The 22,569-nt window shown below is 39.0% G+C and overlaps 1 protein-coding gene across 11 annotated transcripts in view; it reads left to right on the forward strand.

Moving 5' to 3' along the window:
- Positions 1-22,569, forward strand: part of EMSY (EMSY transcriptional repressor, BRCA2 interacting) — a 105,721-nt gene that overhangs the window by 24,708 nt on the left and 58,444 nt on the right. For all 11 annotated transcript variants that reach the window (XM_050756058.1, XM_050756068.1, XM_050756061.1 and 8 more), the window contains one exon: positions 3,822-4,098. In XM_050756058.1, the coding sequence (XP_050612015.1) occupies positions 3,822-4,098 (277 nt within the window). The remainder of the gene's footprint in view (positions 1-3,821; positions 4,099-22,569) is intronic.

Here is a 22,569-nt window from a genome sequence, read left to right on the forward strand (position 1 = left end):
TTAAATATAACATTGATGCAGCACTTATATATCAAAGCAGCGGAATTTAGCTTTATGCCTTCATGTGCTTGATTGATATTTTTCATTTTGTCCTTAGGGTGCAAGTCCCAGCACTCTTAAGGAGTTTTTGTGAGTGCTAGAAGGTCAGTAATTTGAATTATGGCCTGAATAAACACTGTTTGGTTCACTTGGTTTTAAACCCCTATACTTCCCCCTATTGTAATGAGTAACTTTAAAGTGCAAGTAGGTTTCCTCCAAGGTGGATCTCTAATGAAGGATAACTTCTTTTCAGATCAGAAATCATCTTGCAGACTGAAATCTCAAAATAGATTTTATCATTTGTATCTGTAACCTAAAATATGCTCTTAAAGACTGTAGATTCATTTTGCTGAAGTTTTGTCTTAATGTTAAAGCCTACATGTATACTCTAATTCTGAAATTGCAAATATTTGGTACAAGTGTGAATGCTTCCCTTGCCCTTGCCCATGACAGACATTGCTAATTAACTGTGGCATACTTTCCTGCTAAGCGTTGGTGAATTCTTATCTGTGCCTCAGAGTTCTTATAAGCATTGTACTCCAGGAGGCTACTACAATTAGTTCAGAACTGGCAAAAGTGAACCCTAATTGCCATTGCTACTCTAATGGTTTGGCTGTGGCAGCAGCTGTGAATTCTTTGGATTCTCAGAGGTATCAGAATTTGGGGAAAAAATAAGAGAAGTTTTAAGTGAAACAAAGTATATTGAAATACATTTTCAGATTGATTTGATGTATAATGCCTTTACTGATATCCTTTTCACATTTATTAAGTAGTAGTAATAAGCTACTAAGTACCATTTGTTGACTGCCAAATATTGACCACCTGCTATGTGCCTAGCACTATGTCAGATGCTTAACATTATTATATCGTTTAATCCTTGTAGTGACTTTGCAAGGTAGGTATTATTATCCCCATTTTATAGATGAAAATCAGAGTGCAGAGATTCCAACATGTCCAGGGGCCTGCCATTTTTAAGTGGCAGAGGCAGGATCTAAGTTCAGGTTCATGTGACTCCTAAACTTGTGGTCTTTTTACCATATTGGTCTATTTCTCAGTTGGTATCATGGTTGATTGTTGTTTTCTAATAATGCTAGATAGGTGTTTGCTGATCAAGTCTATCTATAAATATGCTGGTCGACTCTGTATAGGTGTTTGCTAATCTTATGTATCTTTCTTGATGCCTCAAATAATTAACTAACAAACTCCTTAAAGTAATGGACAAGTACTTATATCTTGTAATTCTCTGTAACACTGGATAAGTACTTACATTTTGTAATTCTTTGTAACACCCAAAGTGTATAATAATAATGTTATGGTCAGAGCTTCTTTGAGATGTAGGTCCAGAGTACAGACATATTTAGTAAATTTTGACTAACTAACTTCCGGCCTTCTTTAGAAGTGATATAAAAATGAAAAAGAATTTTCCCTTAAATTCTTTAGATTTTTCAAAACAGTTTTTCTTTTCTAGGTAGGTACAAATAATGTCATTTAAAGAGGAAGGAGATAATCTGCTCTGTTTTGGGTTTTACTGTACCACCCCAGAATAAAAATGTGATACTACAGACTTCTAAATAATTTTTGTGTTCTCATTTGTAAAATGGGGATAATAATAGTACATGTGTCATAGAATTGTTGGGAGATTTAAATAAGCCGATACATACTAGCCCTAGGAGCTATTCTTGATTCTGTTTTTTTCCTTAACCCTGCCATTTCCATTCATCAACAAATCCTATTCTCTCTACTTTTCAAAATAATCTGACTCTGATCTCTTCTCTTTATTTCTACTACTAACAGTCCAGCGCAAGCAGCCTCTATCATTTTTGCTTGGTCTGATGCAATAGTTTAACTGGTCTCACTGTTTCCCCTCTTGCCTCTTATCATGTAGCAGCTAGAGTGATCTTTTAAAACATACATCAAATTTTGTTTTTCTTCCTACTTAAAATCTTCCTGTGGCTTTCTATTATACTTAGTATAAAAATCTAAATTCTGCATTTAATGTAGCCTCTGCTTGCTTTTCCAATTCCTCTTTGCCCTATGTGCTTTTTGCTACAGTGCCTTCCTTTCTGTTTTTAAATTTATCAAGCTACTTCTGACATTAGGTCCTTTCCTTCATACTATTCTCTCTGTCTGGAATGATTTGTCACTAAATCATCTACAGTTTTCCAGTTATACTGGCAAAACCTTGACATCTCTTTCCTGCCTCTCTTTTTCTCCATTCTTCATTTCAACATACAAGCAAATACTGTTGGCTTTACCTTTGCAGTGTATTCAGAATCTGTTCACTTTTTACCTCCTTCTGCCACAGATACCTTGGTCACCATCATCCCTGCCTGGTTTGTTACAGGAGCTTCTTAATTTGTCTCCCTGTTTCTACCTTCATTGCCCTACTGTACTTTTTACCTAACAGGTAATGATTTTTTTAAAAATGGACTTTATTTTTTAAAACAGTTGTAGATTTACAGAAAAATTGAGAAGATAGTACAGAGAGTTCTCATATACTCTGCACCTAGTTTTCTTGTTCTCTTTGTTTCGTTTTGTTTTTTACCCACTTCCTGAGAAGTCTCCTTTATTCTGAACATTTTACATTGGTGTGATACATTGTTATAGCTAATGAACAGTATTAATACATTGATGTTAAAATTAAGTCCATGGTTTATTCATATTTCCTTGTTTTTTACCTATTGTCTTTTTCTGTTCCAGGATACCATATTATATTTAGTTGTCGTTTCTCCTTAAGCTCCTCTTGATTCCCCTTTACTGTGAAAGTTTCTCAGACTTTCCTTTTTTTTGATGACCTTGACAGTTTTGAGGAGTACTGGTCAAGTATCTTGTAGATACCACAACTATTAGAATTTGTCTAATGTTCTTCTCATGATTAGACTATGATTATGGGCCTTTGGACAGAAGACCTCAGAGAGAAAGTACCTTTTTCATCACATCACATAAAGGGTATATACTGTCAACATACTCTTACGTGGTTTAGTCCTCCATTACTTCTCTGCAGTTGTCTACTACTACTTTGTACCCTATACATTTCTATCCCGTTCACTAGATCTTTGAAGTTTCTTGAACATACCAAGCTTGCTTCTGCTTTAGGGCCTTTGTATTTGCTGCTCACTGTGCCGATGGATGGTCTTCTGGGTAGCACCATGGTTCATATCCCTACTTCCTTCTGGTTTCTGCTCATATGTCACCTTACCGAGAGGTCTTTATTGAATACATTACTTAAAAAATCATACAGTGCTCCCATCATTCTTTATTCTCCTACCATACTTTTTTTGTCTCTTCCATTTGTCTCTACGTGACATATACTTAGTTTTCTGTTTATTTCTCTCCCACTACTAAAATGTAAGCTACTTGAAGGTATGAACTTTGTTTCTTTTGTTCATTCTTCTATTCTCCAGCGTCTAGGACCATGCCTGGCACATAGTAGGCGCTCAATAAATATTTATAAACGAATGAATGTTTAAATTACTTTCTAGAAAAAGTGTGTCAGTTTATACTCCCTAAGTAATATGCTGAATTGTCTACTTTGCTGTATCTTATACAGCATTGATGTTATCTTTTAAAATATTTGATTTGTAAAATTGTTGCTTTTAAGTACATTTTGATGATTACTAGTAAAGGAAATTTTTAATATATTTTTAGTTGTATATTCTTCTCTGTTGAATTGCTTCTTCATTTTTCATAAGCTATTTTTGAATTGTATGTAGTTAACTGTGAGTGTAGATACATTCGTAGTATAGCAGGTACATAAAAATAACTTATTTTTTATTCCTTAGGTTATTATAGTCACCACATCACCAAGCTCAACCTTCGTGCCCAACATTCTCTCCAAATCCCATAACTATGCAGCAGTCACTAAGCTTGTACCAACGTCAGTCATTGCTTCTACAACCCAGAAGCCTCCAGTTGTTATAACTGCTTCACAGTCCTCTCTGGTCAGTAATAGCAGCAGTGGCAGCAGCAGTTCTACACCATCACCTATTCCTAATACAGTTGCAGTAACAGCTGTGGTATCCTCTACACCATCTGTGGTCATGTCAACAGTAGCACAAGGTGAGTGCTGTTTCACAATTTAATTCTGTCACAGTTGCTATATGGAATTTTGAAGAAAACTTGGTGGATGTGTTTTTCTGCTTTGGATATGAAGGTCCCTACTCTTAGACTCAAGATCACCACCCCATGTACCCCAGTTTGAGAATGTCAAGATGGTAGGTGATTCCATTTTCTTATATTAATATGCTTGCCCCAAGTTGTTTTGCACAGTACCTAATGGCCTGGGCTGCTAACGTTTACAAAATGTAGGTTAAATCTTGTCACAATAAATTTCAAAGGGCTATACAAATATATTTAATATAATGAAATTTTTAAATGAGAAATTTGAAATTATATTACCATAGGTTCTTCAGAGGAAGCATCAAGTACACAACCTCTTCAAAGTAAATGATAAGTAGTAGGAGGAAGAAGACGGTTTCAAGGATATGCCATTTGCCTTTTCTTCAGTTTCCTACATTTTTCTTTTCTTTTTCTTACATTTTTTTTTTTTTTTTTGTTGAGACAGGGTGAAGTGCAGTGGAGCAATCTTGGCTCACTGCAACCTCCACCTGCCGGGCCTAAGTGATCCTCCCACCTCAGCCTTCTGAGTAGCTGGGACCACAGGCACACACCACCATACCCCACTATTTTTTTTGTATTTTTGGTAGAGACGGAGTCTTGCCATGTTGCCCAGGCTGGTCTGGAACTCCTGAGTTCAGGCAATCCACCCACCTCAGCCTCCCAAAGTACTGGTTTTACAGGCACCAGCCACTGCGCTCCGCTAGTCTCCTAAATTTTTCTGTATGGATAGATGATGGAAATATTAACTGAAGAGCAACTGAGACCTGAACTCAAGGGCAATTGCTGCTTAATAGCAGAGGAGACCGGGCGCAGTGCCTCACGCCTGTAATCCCAGCACTTTGGGAAGCGGAGGCAGGCAAATCACTTGAGGTCAGGAGTTCAAGAACAGCCTGGCCAACATGGTGAAACCCTGTCTCTACTAAAAAAATACAAAAATTAGCCAGGCATGGTAGTGCACACCTGTAATCCCAGCTACTCGGGAGGCTGAGGTGGGAGAATCATTTGAACCCGGGAGGCAGAGATTGTAGTGAGCTGAGATTGCTCTACCGCGCTCCAGCTCTGGTGACAGAGCAAGACCCTGTCTCAAAAAAAAAAAGGCAAACAAAAGGAAATGTGGAAATCTCAGTTCCATTTTAGCTTAGTTTCCTAATACCTTTGTGTTCCTCCCATATGAAAGACAAATAGCATATCGTCAGAAACTTCCTTTTTTCAGTGTTGGTAGATCTTAAGAGAGTGATCAGAGGGAAGCATATATTATGTAGAATTCATACCCATATTTATAGTCTATTAAATGGAGCTTAGAAGCAATATAGAAGGGTACTTGGTATTAATTTTCATTGAGTTTTATGTGAATAATATATAACTCGGCCGGGCGCGGTGGCTCAAGCCTGTAATCCCAGCACTTTGGGAGGCCGAGACGGGCGGATCACAAGGTCAGGAGATCGAGACTATCCTGGCTAACACGGCGAAACCCCGTCTCTACTAAAAACACAAAAAATTAGCCGGGCGAGGTGGCGGCGCCTGTGGTCCCAGCTACTCGGGAGGCTGAGGCAGGAGAATGGCGGGAACCCGGGAGGCGGAGCTTGCAGTGAGCTGAGATCTGGCCACTGCACTCCAGCCTGGGCGACAGAGCGAGACTCCGTCTCAAAAAAAAAAAAAAAAAAAAATAATAATAATATATAACTCAAGACAGATTGGGGCTTGGAAATATTCTAGTTTATGAACTAGGCGTGAATGCAAGCACTCGAGTAGGAAAACAGTGTCTTGATTGCTTTAATGATGTGTTGTGTGTTTTATGTAACTGTAAGCAAGGAAGAGATTACATAGATATGATGCAGTCACTGTTTCTTCACTCTGCAGCTGTTATATAGTAGGATATGGGAGCATCTGTCATTTTCTGGTTCTGATACCCATTTAATGTCTCAATCAATGACAAGAAGTAGCAGTCTTCAAATTTCCTTTTGTTGGAATTAAAAAAAAATTCCAACATTTCTATTTATACAGCAGTGAATGAGAATATAGTCCTGTTAAATACAGAAATATTTATTTTTTGAGATAGAGTCTCCCTCTGTCACCCAGGCTAGAGTGTAGTGGCGTGATCTTGGCTCACTGCAACCTCCGCCTCCCGGGTTCAAGCAATTCTCCTGCCTCAGCCACCCCAGTAGCTGGGACTACAGGTGTGTGCTCCCAAGCCTGGCTAATTTTTGTATCTCTACTAGAGGCGGTGTTTTGCCATGTTGCCCAGGCTGGTCTTGAACTCCTGGCCTCTAGAGATCCCCCCCACTTCAGCCTACCAAAGTGCTGGGATTACAGGTGTGCATCCTCATGCCTGGCCTAAATATAAAAATAATTTTTATACAGAAAATTTGTTTAAAATGTTGGTTACAAACATGTTCCGAATTCACCGTTTTATCATTTGAAGGTTGAGAGAAGGAAAGGCCACCTGACTCCTCACCTGACTGATGCGTGTATCAACCCTAATAGGAATTATCATCTATTGATAGTTGTTTCTCTCTGCCAATACTCATCAAACAGTTTGCTGGTTTTACTGTATTAGAAAGATTACTGTTTTTCCAAGATAGATGTTACTATTTGAGGTAAGAGATATTTCTCTTGGTTACTAATAAAATATCTTCAAGCAAAATGAATATTTCAGGCTTCTATTTTTCATTGTTAATTTTCTCCAGGTAGCCACTGAATCTTTTAGGAACTTAGGACTTTCTTCATTTTCTCCTTTGCTTCTTAGCATTCTACATCTGTTTGAGTCTTGAGTAATTGTAGGGGAGCTGGAAGTGACATCTCAGAGATTTCTCTTAAAGTCACTGGAAGTTAATAGAGAATGAAGGATGTGAAAGTAAACTCTGAATATACTCAAGTAAACGATGTGATTATTTTGTTTCTGTTTGACATATTTAATTTAGGTGTTATTAGTACTAAGAAATCAAGGAGTTTTATTTTTTTTAAAGAAAGGTAATATTGGTGGAAGTGGTAACACATAGACTGCATTTGTGATTCTGCCTGCAGGGCTTCTGTAGCAGCTCCTGTGTGGGTACATCAGGCAAGAGGGCATTCAGTGTCTGCTTCTACTATGGACTACAGACATATTGTTTTAGAGCTGATGTATCTCTGGTTATGCTTGTAGGGGTAGCTGGTGGTAGAGGGGAAAGGGTCTTAGCAGTAACTTGGTAAATGACTCCATGTTTGTAAGTGTAGTGATGGTCCACACTGCATTAATTGATGTAGTTACATCTCTTTTAACTTAGTGGTCTTCTCTCTCTTTTGTCCTTGCAACTTACTTGTTGAAGAAATAACTAATTTTTCCTGAGAGTTTCCCATAGTCTGGATTTTACTGATTTCATTTGTGTAGTGTAGTTTAACAAAGTCTCCTGTTCAATGCATTTCCATAAAACTGGTAGCCAAATCTAGGAGCTTGATTAGATTCAAGTGTGATTGTTTTTGGAAACAGGAAGAATGAACATTTTATAAGTGGTAGTGTATACTTCTCGTTGCATCATTTTAAGAGACACATAATGTCTGTTTTTTCCCTTTAGTGATGTTAACATTGACTAGAGGGTACAAGTGTTACCAAATGGTTTTAATAGCTATTAATAATCTTTGCCTAGATCTATTATTTTATTGGTTATTGCAAAATGCATTTTATCTTTATTTTCATTTATTAGCTAGAATTCTTAAAGAAGAACTTTCCTTTATTATTATTGCTTACCCTAAGGTACAACTCATGTGGGAGAAGCAGGATACATGCCTGATTATTTCTCTTCATTTGTATATTTTCAGATGAATTGGTTCATCAGCCAATAAGATTTTAACTCCCCATATTATTAAGATTTTTGGTGTCTATCAAGACATTGCAGATCTTCCTTCTGGTGCTCACATTGTTCCATCCTTTGCAGTGGGAGTCTCTTTAAGTTGATTTCTAAATTCTTTTGACACCACTACATTAGTCTTTAATAGTGTCCTTGTTTCATGGTATGTTGAGATGTTCCAGGTTCATCTTGTACATTTTCTCCCCTAGACTTGAAATTAGACATTTTTTCAGGGAGTCCTGGTTTCTTAGTGAAAAATGGTGTTTAAATACCACAATCTGGGCATTGTGGGGGTGTTCATCACTACTGCATTGGTCATTGTTTCTACATTTTATTGGTGGACAGAGCTAGAGTTCTTTTTTGTTTGAGAGGAAATATGTCATCAGTTTATGCTGATATTACTAATTCCAATTTATAAATATGGGTTTTAACTTTTTCTATTTGTATGTTTGTATCTTTTTTCTTCTGATGATTCAGGAAGAATCTTTAGGAACTAGAAAATCCTGATTTCTAATGATTAATAAAATTATACCTTTAATGTATAATACATAGTAGTTTCAGAATAATAGAACCAATATGATTATTGAACATAAATTTTTATTGTAGTTATTTCATTTTTAAGGGTATTGTAAGGATATACAGTGAAATTACTGTATTTAAAAGTCACTTGAAATAATTCTTTTCTCTATAGTCAAGCATTATAGTTTAATTTGTTTCTGGTTTTTTTTTTTTTTGGATTGTCATTTTGAAAATTTTTGCTAAATTTTATTTATAATTATATAACATATTTATGTAGTTCCAAAATCAAATCCACAAAATCAAGTATGTTCTGAGAAGTCTGTTTATCTATGACTTCTTCTTCCAACAGTTGTTCTGTCCCCATAATGGGTAATCTTTTTAATTTTTATTTCTCCTTTCATTTTTTAACATATAAGCAAATGTGTATTATATTTTACCTTTTTCTTAGATAAACGTAATATATTATACAAACTGTTGTGCACTTTAATATTTGGAAGGAGTAATTTTTAATTTGGTGGTTATAAGTCTGGTGCTGGTAATATAGAAAGAGGTAATAGCTGAAATGTGGTTTGTGTGTATAGAAGGAAATAATTTATATCTTAGATGACTGCTTCTTCATAGTTGATTCATCTTCCTTTTTCCTCCAGATTTTGTACTTAACAGACTAGAAGCTGTAATTAGCTTTTATTGTTATCTCTCAAATCCATTCTCAAATGGGCTATTATTTCTTAGATTGATTCCACTTTTTATTCTGCCTGTTTCTTAGATTAATTGTTGCTACTGTTTTTTTAAATTTTACTTTGGTGAGAAAATTTGCTTTCATCTTGTTCTTTTCATGTTATTTTATGGACTTCATGAATTATTTACCCAGTGCTGTGACAATCTTCTGCTGACCTTTTATTTTCCCTCCTTGACCCGTTTTCAACCTAACAAGTTACTTCCAATTACATTGTTTCCACTAGTATTCCTGCTGTCTACACTTTATTTACTTTCTTTAGGCTGGCCCTGAATGCAGTTTCTGTTTTCCATTGCCGTTTCACAAAATACCTTCCCTGTGAAATCCCCCAACCCTATCAGTTCAACATGGTTCCCATTTAGTATCTGAAAGCATTTAAAAGTTATTTAAAACCTAACAATATTAGTAGGTCAGATAGTTTCGGAGAACAGTAGAGAACAAAGTGCTACCAGTAATCCCACCACTGTACCACAATAGCACTTTCTTTTTCTGTATTATTACCTTTTTACCCATGTGAATAATTTTTTTTTTTTTTTGGAGACAGAGTCTTGCTGTCACCCACACTGGAGTGCAGTGGTGCAATCTCGGCTCACTGCAATCTCTGCCTCCCAGGTTCAAGTGATTCTCCTGCCTCAGCCTCCTGAGTAGCTGGGATTACAGGCGTGTGCCACCACGCCCAGCAAATTTTTGTATTTTTAGTAGAGACGGGGTTTCACCATGTTGGTCAGGCTGGCCTTGCACTCCTGACCTCATAAGCCACCCGCTTCAGCCTCCCAAAGTGCTGGAATTATAGGTGTGAGCCACCGCACCTGGCTGTGAATAATATTTTTTACATTTTTGGAATAAAAAGTTCATATTCTATTTGGTAGCATGCTTTCTTCATATATTGTTGCTTCATTAGCATTATCCTAATTATTTTCAGAGCTGTTTAATATTTTTATTATTGCATAATTTATTAAATTTATTATATAATACATAATAATTTATTAAATTATTCCCTTATTGTTGGGTATCTAGTGTGTTTCCAGGGTTTGATATTCTAGATTTAACTATAGTTAACATCTTTGTGAATTTAATTGAGCCTTCCCTTTTCTTAGAACCAGCACTCAGGAAGGAGCAGGATTACCAAATAGAATAATTGGAATTTTTTTGTAGAGTTTACTAAATGCTGTATTTTATCCCCCTGAACTATACCCTTTCAGAATATTTCATTAGTATCTGGCCACTATTAAGTCCTTATTCTTCTTGTTTTAAAAAAAAATAGGGCGGAGGGAATAATTTTGGTGATTAAAAAAAATTGAGTAGCATACTGCTTAACCAGTACAGTTTCATCATCCCTAATCTGAAAATCTGAAATCTGAAATGCTCTAAAATCTGAAGCTTTCTGAGGGCCAATTGATGCCACAAGTGGACAATTCCACACCTGACTTCATGTGGTAAATTGCAATCAAAACACAGGTGCACACCACACAGTTTATTCAGCATTCCCAAGGGAAAAAAGACTCCTTCTGCCTTCTGTAGCAGTAATATATCTTTTCCTTGCCCACCCAGATTCCCCTGACACAAACACTCCCTCAGCGGGTAATAAAATGGCGTGTATGCAGGCTGGATGTGCCAATAACAGGTTCCCAGCAATGCTCCACATGGGGCCAAGACCTATGTGCATCACTTGCCATGTTTTTTTTGCTTATTTTCTGTTCTGTGGTGTAAAGATGTTGAAAATGTCAAAAAGGCCTGCAGATACCTCTGAGGGGTAATAGTGACAAGGAAACGAGGAAGCACTTAAGTTTATCTATATAGCACAGAAGGACAAGCTGTTGGAGAAATTGGACAGTGGTGTTAAGTGTGCAGTGTGTTGCAGAAGAGTATGGTGTTGGAATGACTACCATGTATGACCTGAAAAAACAAAAGGATAAGCTATTGAAATTCTGTGCTGAAATGATGAACAGAAGTTAATGAAAAATAGAAATACGCTGCATAAAGCTAAAAATGAAGATCTCGATTGCATATTGAAAGAGTGGATCCATCAGCATTGTAGTGAACTCATGTCACTTAATGGTAATACTGATCATGAAACAAGCAAAGATCTATCATGATTAACTAAAAACTGAAGGAAGCTGTGAATATTCAACAGGCCATTTGCAGAAATTTAAGAAGAGATGCGGCATTACAGTTTTAAAACTTTGTAGTGATAAAGCATTTTTTGATAACGAAGCAGCAAGAAGTTCATTGACAAGTTTGCCATCGTCACCGCTGATTACTATCTTATGCCAGAACAAGTCAATAATGCTGATGAAACGTCACTGTTTTGGTGTTACTGCCCCAGAAAGACACTGACTACAGCTGATGAGACAGCCAATACAGGTATTAAGGATGGCAAGGACAGAATAACTGGGATGGGATGTGGTAATGTAGGAGGCACTCATAAATGCTGTGATGGGCAAAAGCTTGCATTCTTGCTGTTTTTAAGGAGTGAATTTCTTACCAGTCTGTTATTATGGTAACAAAAAAGCATGTATTACTGGGGATATCTTTTCTGATTGGTTTCCAAACATCTTGTACCAGCAGCTTGTGTTCATTGCAGGGCAGCTGGACTGTGCAACAATGGCAAGATTTTATTTATTGATGACTGTTCTCATCTTCCAGTTGAAATTCTCCTCAAAAATAATGTTTATGCCATGTACTTTCCCCCAGTGTGACTTTATTAATTCAGCCATGCAGCCAAGGTAGCCTTAGACCAATGAAGAGTTATATAAAAATGCTTTCTTGGGGGAGTGGCTGGCAAGATAGCTGAATAGGAACAGCTGTGGTCTGTAGCTCCCAGCGATATCAACACAGAAGGCAGATGATTTCTGCATTTCCAACTGAGGTACCTGGCTCATCTCATTGGGATTGGTTAGACAGTGGATGTAGCCCATGGAGGGTTAGCCAAAGCAAGGTGGGGTGTTACCTCACCCAGGAAGCGCAAGGGGTTGGGGAACTCCCTCGTCTAGCCAAGGGAAGCCGTGAGGGACCCTGCTGTGAGGGACGGTGCATTCAGGCCCACATACTATGCTTTTCCCGTGGTCTTTGCAACCCATAGACCAGGAGATTCCTTCGGGTGCCTACACCACCCAGGGCCCTGGGTTTCAAGCACAAAACTGGGCAGCTGTTTGGGCAGACACCAAGCTAGCTTTAGGAGTTTTTGTTTGTTTGTTTGTTTTTTGTTTTTTGGATGGGGTCTTGCTCTGTTGCCCAGACTGGTGTGCAGTGGTGCCATCTCGGCTCACTGCAAGCTCCGCCTCCCGGGTTTATGCCATTCTCCTCCCTCAGCCTCTGGAGTAGCTGGGACTACAGGCAGCTGCCACTATGCCCGGCTAATTTTTTGTATTTTTAGTAGAAATGGGGTTTCATCATGTTAGCCAGGATGGTCTTGATCTCCTGACCTCGTGATCCACCCACCTCGGCCTCCCAAAGTGCTGGGATTACAGGTGTGAGTCACCACGCCCAGCCAGGAGTTTTTTGTTTTTGTTTTTGTTTTCATACCTCAGTGGTGCCTGGAACACCAGCGAGACAGAACCCTTCACTCCCCTGGAAAGGGTTGTGAAGCCAGGGAGCCAAGTGGTCTAGCTCAGTGGATCCCAATTCCATGGAGCCAAGCAAGCTAAGATCCACTGGCTTGAAATTCTTGCTGCCAGCACAGCAGTCTGAAGTCAACCTGGGTCGCTGGAGCTTGGTGGGGGGAGGGGTGACCACCATTACTTAGGCTTGAGTAGGTGGTTTTTCCCCTCAGAGTGTAAAGAAAGCCACAGGGAAGTTCGAACTGGGCGGAGCCCACTGCAGCTCGTCAAAGCCGCTGTAGCCAGACTGCCTCTCTAGATTCCTCCTCTGTGGACAGGGCATCTCTGAAAGAAAGGCAGCAGCCTCAGTCAGGGGCTTATGGGTAAAACTCCCATCTCCCTGGAACAGAGCACCTGGGGGAAGGGGCAGCTGTGGGCGCAGCTTCAGCAGACTTAAACGTTCCTGCTTACCAGGTCTGAAGAGAGCAGCAGATCTCCCAGCAGAACACTCGAGCTCTCAGAACACTCGAGAGCAGCAGATCTCCCAGCAGAATACTGCCTCCTCAAGTGGGTCCCTGACTTCCGTGCCTCCTAACTGGGAGAAACCTCACAGCAGGGGTTGATAGACACCTCATACAGGAGAGCTCTGGCTAGCATCTGGCAGGTGCCCCTCTGGGACAAAGCCTCCAGGGGAAGGAACAGGCAGCGATCTTTGCTATTCTGCAGCCTCCGCTGGTGATACCCAGACAAACAGGATCTGGAGTGTACCTCTAGCAAACTCCAGCAGACCTGCAGCAGAGGGGCCTGGGTGTTAGCAGGAAAACTAACAAACAGAAAGGAATAGCATCAACATCAACAAAAAGGATGTCCACACAGAAACCCCATCTAAAAGTCACCAACATCAAAGACGAAAGGTAGATAATTCCATGAAGATGAGGAAAAACCAGCACAGAAAGGCTGAAAATTCCAAAAACCAGAACGCCTCTTCTGCTCCAAAGGATCACAACTCCTCACCAGCAAAGAAACAAAACTGGACGGAGAATGAGTTTGACGAATTGACAGAAGTAGGCTTCAGAAGGTGGGTATTAACAAACCTCTCCGAGCTAAAGGAGCATGTTCTAACCCAATGCAAGGAAGCTAAGAACCTTGAAAAAAGGTTAGGGGAATTTCTAATTAGAATAATCAGTTTAGAGAAAAACATAAATGACCTGATGGAGCTGAAAAACACAGCACGAGAACTTTGTGAAGCATACACAAGTATCAATAGCCGAATCAATCAAGCAGGAGAAAGGATATCAGAGATTGAAGATCAACTTAATGAAATGAAGCGTGAAGACAAGATTAGAGAAAAATATGAATGAACAAAGCCTCCAAGAAATATGGGACTATGTGAAAAGACCAAAACTACGTTTGTTTGGTGTACCTGAAAGTGACGGGGAGAATGGAACCAAGTTGGAAAACACTTGGAGAGTATTATCCAGGAGAACTTCCCCAACCTAGCAAGACAGGCCAACATTCAAATTCAGGAAATACAGAGAACACCACAAAGATACTCCTCGAGAAGAGCAACCCCAAGACACATAATCGTCAGATTTACCAAGGTTGAAATGAAGGAAAAAATGTTAAGGGCAGCCAGAGCGAAAGGTAGGGTTACCCACAAAGGGAAGCCCATCAGACGAACAGCGGATCTCTCTGTAGAAACCCTACAAGCCAGAAGAGAGTGGGGGCCAAAATTGAACATTCTTAAAAGAATTTTCAACCCAGAATTTCATATCCAGCTGAACTAAGCTTCATAAGCGAAGGAGAAATAAAATCCTTCACAGACAAGCAAATGCTGAGAGATTTTGTCACCGCCAGGCCCGCCTTACAAGAACTCCTGAAGGAAGCACCAAATATGGAAAGGAAAAACCAGTACCAGCCACTGGAAAAACATACCAAATTGTAAAGACCATTGACACTATGAAGAAACTGTATCAACTAACGGACAAAATAACCACCTGGCATCATAATGACAGGATCAGATTCACACATAACAATATTAACCTTAAATGTAAACAGGCTAAATGCCCCAAAAACACAGACTAGTAAATTGGATAAAGAGTCAAGACTGATCGGTGTGCTGTATTCCCGAGACCCATCCCATGTGAAAGATACACATAGGCTCAAAATAAAGGGATGAAGGAATAGTTACCGAACAAATGGAAAGCAAAAAAAAAGCAAGGATTACAATCTTAGTCTCTGATAAAACAGATTTTAAACCAACAAAGATCGCAAAAGACAAATAAGGACATTACATGATGGTAAAGGGATCAATGCAACAAGAAGAGCTAACTATCCTAAATATATATGCACCCAATACAGGAGCACCCAGATTCATAAAGCAAGATCTTAGAGACCTACAAAGAGACTTAGACTCCCACACAATAATAGTGGGAGACTTTAACACCCCACTGTCAATATTAGACAGATCAACGAGACAGAAAATTAACAAGGATATTCAGGACTTGAACTCAGCCTTGGACCAAGTGGACCTAATAGACATCTACAGAACTCTCCACCCCAAATCAACAGAATATACATTCTTCTCAGCATCACATCACACTCATTTTAAAATTGACCACATAATTGGAAGTAAAACACTTCTCAGCAAATGCAAAAGAACAGAAATCGTAACAAACAGTCTCTCAGACCACAGTGCAATCAAATTATAACTCAGGATTAAGAAACTCACTCAAACCCGCACAACTACATGGAAACTGAACAACTGAGTGCAGTTTCTGCTGAACTGCTCCTGAGTGACTACTGGGTAAATAACAAAATTAAGGCAGAAATAAATAAGTTCTTTGAAACCAATAAGAACAAAGACACAACATACCAGAATCTCTGGGACACAGCTAAAGCAGTGTTTAGAGGGAAATTTGTAGCACTAACTGTCCACAGGAGAAAGCAGGAAAGATCTAAAATGGACACCCTAACATCATAATTAAGAGAACTAGAGAAGCAAGAGCAAACAAATTCAAAAGCTAGCAGAAGTCAAGAAATAACTAAGAGGAGAACTGAAGGACATAGAGACACAAAAAACCCTTGAAAAAATCAATGAATCCAGGAGCTGCTGTTTTGAAAAGATTAACAAGATAGAAAGACAACTAGCCAGACTAATAAAGAAGAAAAGAGAGAAGAATCAAATAGACACAATAAAAAATGATAAAGAGGTTATTACCACTGATCCCACAGAAATACAAGCTACTATCAGAGAATACTATAAACACCTCTACACAAATAAACTTGAAAATCTAGAAGAAGGCCAAGCGCGGTGGCTCATGCCTGTAATCCCAGCATTTTGGGAGGCCAAGACGGGTGGATCACCTGAGGTCAGGAGTTTGAGACTAGCCTGACCAACATGGAGAAACCCCGTCTCTACTAAAAATACAAAAAATTAGCCAGGCATGGTGGCACATGCCTGTAATCCCTGCTACTCGGGAGGCTGAGGCGGGAGAATTGCTTGAACCTGGGAGGTGGAGGTTGTGGAGACTGCACCATTGCACTCCAGCCTGGGTAACAAGAGCGAAACTCCGTCTCAAAAAAAAAAAAAAAAAAAAAAAAAACTAGAAGAAATGGATAAATTCCTGGACACATACTCCCTACCAAGACTAAACCAGGAAGAAGTCAAATCCCTGAATAGACCAATAACAAGTTGTGAAACTAAGGCAGTAATTAATAGCCTACCAACCAAAAAAAGCCCAGGACCAGACAGATTCGCAGCCAAATTCTACCAGAGGTACAAAGAGGAGCAGGTACCATTCCTTCTGAAGCTATTCCAAACAATAGAAAAAGAGAGACTCCTTTGTAACTCATTTTATGAGGCCAGCATCATTCTGATACCAAAACCCAGCAGAGACACAACAAAAAGAAAATTTCAGGCCAATATCCCTGATGAATATCAATGAAAAAATCCTCAATAAAATACTGGGAAACTGAATCCAACAGCACATCAAAAAGCTTATCAACCACAAACTGGCTTTATCCCTGGGATGCAAGGCTGGTTCAACATATGCAAATCAATAAACGTAATCCATCACATAGACAGAACCAATGACAAAAACCACATGCTTATCTCAATAGATACAGAAAAGGCCTTTGATAAAATTCAACACGCCTTTATGCTAAAAGCTCTCAATAAACTAGGTATTGATGGAACGTATCTCAAAATAAGAGCTATTTATGACAAACCCACAGCCAATATCATACTGAATGGGCAAAAGCTGGAAGCACTCCCTTTGAAAATCGTCACAGGACAAGAATGCCTTCTCTCACCACTCCTAGTCAATATAGTATTGGAAGTTCTGGCTAGGGCAATCAGGCAAGAGAAAGAAATAAAGGGTATTCAACAAAGGGTATTCAAATAGGAAGAGAGGAAGTCAATGTGGAGAAATCGGAACACTTTATACTGTTGGTGGGAGTGTAAATTAGTTCAATGATTGTGGAAGACGGTGTGGCGATTCCTCAAGGATCTAGAACCAGAAATACCATTTGACTCAGCAATCCCATTACCGGGCATATACCCAAAGGATTATACATCATTCTTCTATAAAGACGCATGCACATGTATGTTTATTGCAGCCCTGTTCACAGTAGCAAAGACTTGGAACCACACCAAATGCCCATCAGTGGTAGACTGGATAAAAAAAGTGTGGCACATATACACCATGGAATACTATGCAGCCATAAAAGATGATGATTTCATGTCCTTTGAGGGAACATGGATTAAGCTGGAAGCCATCATTCTCAGCAAACTAACACAGGAGCAGAAAACCAAACACTACATGTTCTCACTCATAAGTGGAGTCGAGCAATGAGAACACATGGACACAGGGAGGGGAACATCACAACACTGGGGCCTATTGGGGGGTAGGGGGAAAGGGGAGGCATAGCATTAGAAGAAATAACTAATGTAGATGACAGGTTGTTGGGTGCAGCAAAGCACCATGGCGTGTGTATACCTATGTAACAAACCTGCATGTTCTGCACATCTGTCCCAGAACTTAAAATATAGTAATAAAAAAAATGCTTTCTTGAACAGCATGCTAACATAACAGCAGTGAACAGAGGCATGAATGTGGAAGATTTTCAACAAGAGTTTAAATTGAAGGATACCATATATGCTGTTGCCAGTGCTTGGAACATAGTATCTAAAAACACAGTTGTGCATGCCTGGCACAACCTCTGACCTGGGACTATGTTTAGTGATTATGATCAAAGTAGTGACTTTGAAGGATCTTGTATGTCAGATTAGAAAAAAAATGATGTCTGACCTCTCCTCCTAATATTTGCAAAAAAAATATACCTTCAGAGTCTGTCTGGAAGGTGGCTGAAGTGGATATTTAAGAAGTTTTTAACATCATAATGAGGCTCCACTTAACTCCAGTTGACTGATAGTGAAATAGCCAAAATGGATCTGAATCAAGGTGGTCATAATAGTGATGATGAAGATGACATTAACACTGCAGAAAAAAGGCCTATACATGACATGGTGAAAATGTGTGATGATCTTACTGAAGGACTACAGCAGTGTTCATTTATAACAGAGTAAGAAATCATGTCAGTTTATACAATCAGAGAGAAAATTCTAAAGCAAAAACTGTTGTTAATGAGACAGATGAGACTGGGTGCGGTGGCTCAAGCCTGTAATCCCAGCACTTTGGGAGGTGAGGCAGGCGGATCATTTGTCCAGGAGATGGAGACCATCCTGGCTAACATGGTGAAACCCCAACTCTACTGAACAAAATACAAAAAATTAGCTGGGCATGGTGGTGGGTGTCTGTAGTCCCAGCTACTTAGGAGGCTGAGGCAGGAGAATGGCGTGAACCCAGGAGGCGGAGCTTGCAATGAGCAGAGATCGCACCACTGCACTGCAGCCTGGGCGACAGAGTCTCCTGGTCTCTCATCTGCTTCTGATGCTTCTTATTACCTAAAAACAAACACAGAAATAGAAACAGGATACAGTAGCCTTTTAATCAAAACACAACATCAGATGTAGACTGAAAGCCTGTCTTCATTTGTTCTTGCTCTTGTTTAACAGCTGATTCTGGTGATACTACTGTGTTCCGGTGATACTACTGTGCTGCTAGGTTACCCTGAACATAATTATTTTTTAACTGTATCAGTAGTATGTAATATTTTTTTACTGTTAGATACTTACATGTAAATAAGTGTAAGAAAATGATTGCTTATCAGTAGCATACAAGTTTAGAGTCAGGAATGGTGATGATACCTAACAACCGCAGATTGTCCACATGGGTGCCCAAGATAGTGACACCTTTGCTTTCTGATGGTTCAGTGTATACAAACCTTGCACAAAATTATTTAAAATATTTTATAAAGTTTATCTTCAGGCTGTGTATAAGGTTTATGTGAAATATAAATGATTTTCATGTTTCGACTTGGGTCACATTCCCGAGATACCTTGTTATGCCTATGGAGATATTCCCAAATCTGGAAAAGATTCAAAATATGAAACACTTCTCGTCCCAAACATTTTGGATAAGTGATACTCAAACTTTATATCATTTTACAACTGATTTTTTTCTTTAATATCTATGGGTATAACACAAAACACAGGTAATGTTTTTAACATTTATGCATTATCTTTCCCCTTCACTTACATGGCTTTTTCAAAAATGTTCTTTGAACTTCATATTTCTCTAGGGCTCATGTTAAAAACTCTGAGTATTTCATATTTATTCAAAATTACCAGTGTAGCCTGAACCACAGTTCTTCCAAACATGGAGAAACAAACATTAATATCTTTGTTTCAGTGATATTCACAGTAGCCCATATTTTTTTTGTGCATTTAAATGTTTCATAAATTTAGGCTGGGTACATTGGTTCATGCCTGTAATCCCAGCACTTTGGGAGGCCAAAGAGGGAGGGTTGTTTGAAGCTAGGAGTTCAACATCAGCCTGGGCAACGTAGCATGACCTCATCTCTACAAAAAATACAAAAATTAGCCAGGCGTGGTGGTATGCACCTGTAGTCCTAGCTACTCAGGAAGCCTGAGTCAGGAGGACTGCTTGAGCCCAGGATTTGGAGGCTGCATTGAGCTATGATTGTGCCACTGCACTCTAGCCTGGGCATTAAAACAAGACTGTCTCAAAAACAAAAACAAAGTTTAATAAAGTTATTGTTACAGAGTCCATGGATTATTTATGCTTTTTTATTTTTTAGCTAGGTCTGGAGATTCTTATATGGATTGTTAATATCTAAACTTACTTGCAAAATATGATGTGATTGAATGAATATCTTTACATAAATCTGCATTGATCGAGTGATTGGTTTTTCACAATAAAATTTATTATCTCACAAAACCAGAAGTCCAGAAGGGAGGCTCAAGTTTTGAGCCATCAAGGAATTTATTTTCACCTTTCTCTTTGCTTTTCTTGGTATATTGGCTTTTTTCTTGGGTAATTCTCGTCCTGGGCAAGTTGAGTACATTTCAGGTACTACATCCAGCTGTGACAATGTGAGAGAAAAAAGAGACAATCGCCTTCTGTGGGTCTATCTTAGGAAAGAAAAAATCTTTCCCAGAAGTCTTCCATGAGATTCTCTTTATGGTATGCTGGCCAAAACTGTGTCATATGTCCTACCTAAACTAGTTCTTTGCAAAAGTAATGGGGCCACCATGACTAGCTTAGATCAATTAGGAATTGCCTGTATGACTGGCTTAGGGCCAGCCCTCTGAAAGTATATGCCAATGCCTTGTGGATTCTTCAGGAAAGAAAACAGGTTCTATTAGAAAAGAGGAGGGCAGAGGAGAAAGGAAATTAGACAGGCAACCAAGAGTGTATGCTGCATTCGATTATTTAGTAAATGGTTTTAGAACAATTGACTTTTCATTTGGTTCTGTGCATGTCCATGTTACTTCGTTGATGGACTTGATCAGATTCTTCTTGTTTTCACTTTTTTTTTTTTTTTGGTCTACTTGTTATGTCAGTTACTGAAAGAGAAGTGTAAAAATCTCTAGCTATATTTGTGGCTTTGTACATTTCTCTCTTTAATTCTGTCAGTTTTTATACACATACACTTAGGATTATTGTGTCTTTTTGATGAATTAACCCCCTTTTCATTATGAACCATTCCTCTTTATCTCTGGTAACCCTTGATGTTATCACCAGTGTTTCCATGTCCACCTTTTCTGATGTTAATATAGCCACTCCAGCTTTCTTATGATTACTGTTTGCCTGATGTATCTTTTTTTTTTTTTTTTTTTTTTTTGAGACGGAGTCTTGGTCTATCACCCAGGCTGGAGTGCAGTGGCGTGATTTTGGCTCACTGCAACCTCCGCCTCCTAGGTTCCAGCAATTCTCCTGCCTCAGCCTCCTGAGTAGCTGGGATTACGGGCGTGCACCACCACGCCTGGCTAATTTTTGTATTTTTAGTAGAGTGGGGGTTTCACCATGTTGGCCAGGCTGGTCTCAAACTCCTGACCTCTGGTGATCCGTCCACCTCAGCCTCCGAAAGTGCTGGTATTAAAGGCGTGAGCCACCGTGCCCGGCCTACTTGATGTATCTTTTTTTCATTATTGTATTCTTAACCCATCTGTGCCTTTGTATTTAAAATATATCTCTTATGAACATTGTATAGTTAGGTCTTTTTTTCCAGTCTGATAATCTCTGACCTTTAATTGGAAGGTGTAGTCCATTTACATTTAATGTTAATTATCAGTAGGATTGAGTTTAAGTCTGTCATCTTTTTTTTTTTTTTTTTGAGATGGAGTCTCGCTCTGTCGCCCAGGCTGGAGTGCAGTGGTGTGATCTCAGCTCACTGCAAGCTCCGCCTCCCGGGATCACACCATTCTCCTGCCTCAGCCTTTCGAGTAGCTGGGACTACAGGCGCCGCCACCACGCCCGGCTAATGTTTTGTATTTTGCAGTAGAGACGGGGTTTCACTGTGTTAGCCAGAATGGTCTCGATCTCCTGACCTCGTGATCCGCCCGCCTCGGCCTCCCAAAGTGCTGGGATTACAGGCGTGAGCCACTGCGCCCGGTTAAGTCTGTCATCTTGACAATTGTTTTTATTTGTCATGTTCCTTGTTCCTTTTCCTCTCTTTTCCAGTCTTCTTTTAGATTTATTGATTTTTTTTTTAAAGGATTCCATTTTATTTCCTCCACTCGGTAGCTACACTTTAAAAAAAAAAAGTTGCTCTAGAGAAGGGTTTTCAACCTCCATATTGTTGACATTTTGGACCAGATAATTTTTTGTTCTTGAGGCTGACCTGTGCATTATAGACCTGACCTCTACCCACTAGGTGTCGGTAGCATATGCCCCCTCACCTCTGTTATGAAAATAAAAAATGTCTCCAGTGATTGTCAGATATCCTGTGGGATGAGGAGAGGCAGAAAAATTACTATTGGTTGAGAATCCAGCTTTAGAGCTTACAGTATGCATTTTCAATGTTTAACAGTCTACCTTGAAATAATATACCATTTCATGTATTGTGTTAGAATCTTAAAAGAGTACTTCTATTTCCTCTCTCCCTTCCTTGTGCTATGGTTGTCATACACTTTAATTCTATATATATTTATAAACTTCACATTGCCTTAATTTTTTTGCTTCAAACAGGTGATTTTCTTTTAAAGAAATTACAAAAGAGGGGAAAACATGTCTTTTAGGTTTACCAGGTTCATCTTATACTTTTCCTACTCCAGCCTTGGAATCAGTCATTTTTTCAAGAAGTCTTGGTTTCTTATAGTAGAAAGTAATAATTAGAAGCTAAGAGATGGGTGCTGGATATGCTC

This window comes from Macaca thibetana, chromosome 14 (genome assembly GCF_024542745.1).
Source record: "Macaca thibetana thibetana isolate TM-01 chromosome 14, ASM2454274v1, whole genome shotgun sequence".
Taxonomy (NCBI): domain Eukaryota; kingdom Metazoa; phylum Chordata; class Mammalia; order Primates; family Cercopithecidae; genus Macaca; species Macaca thibetana.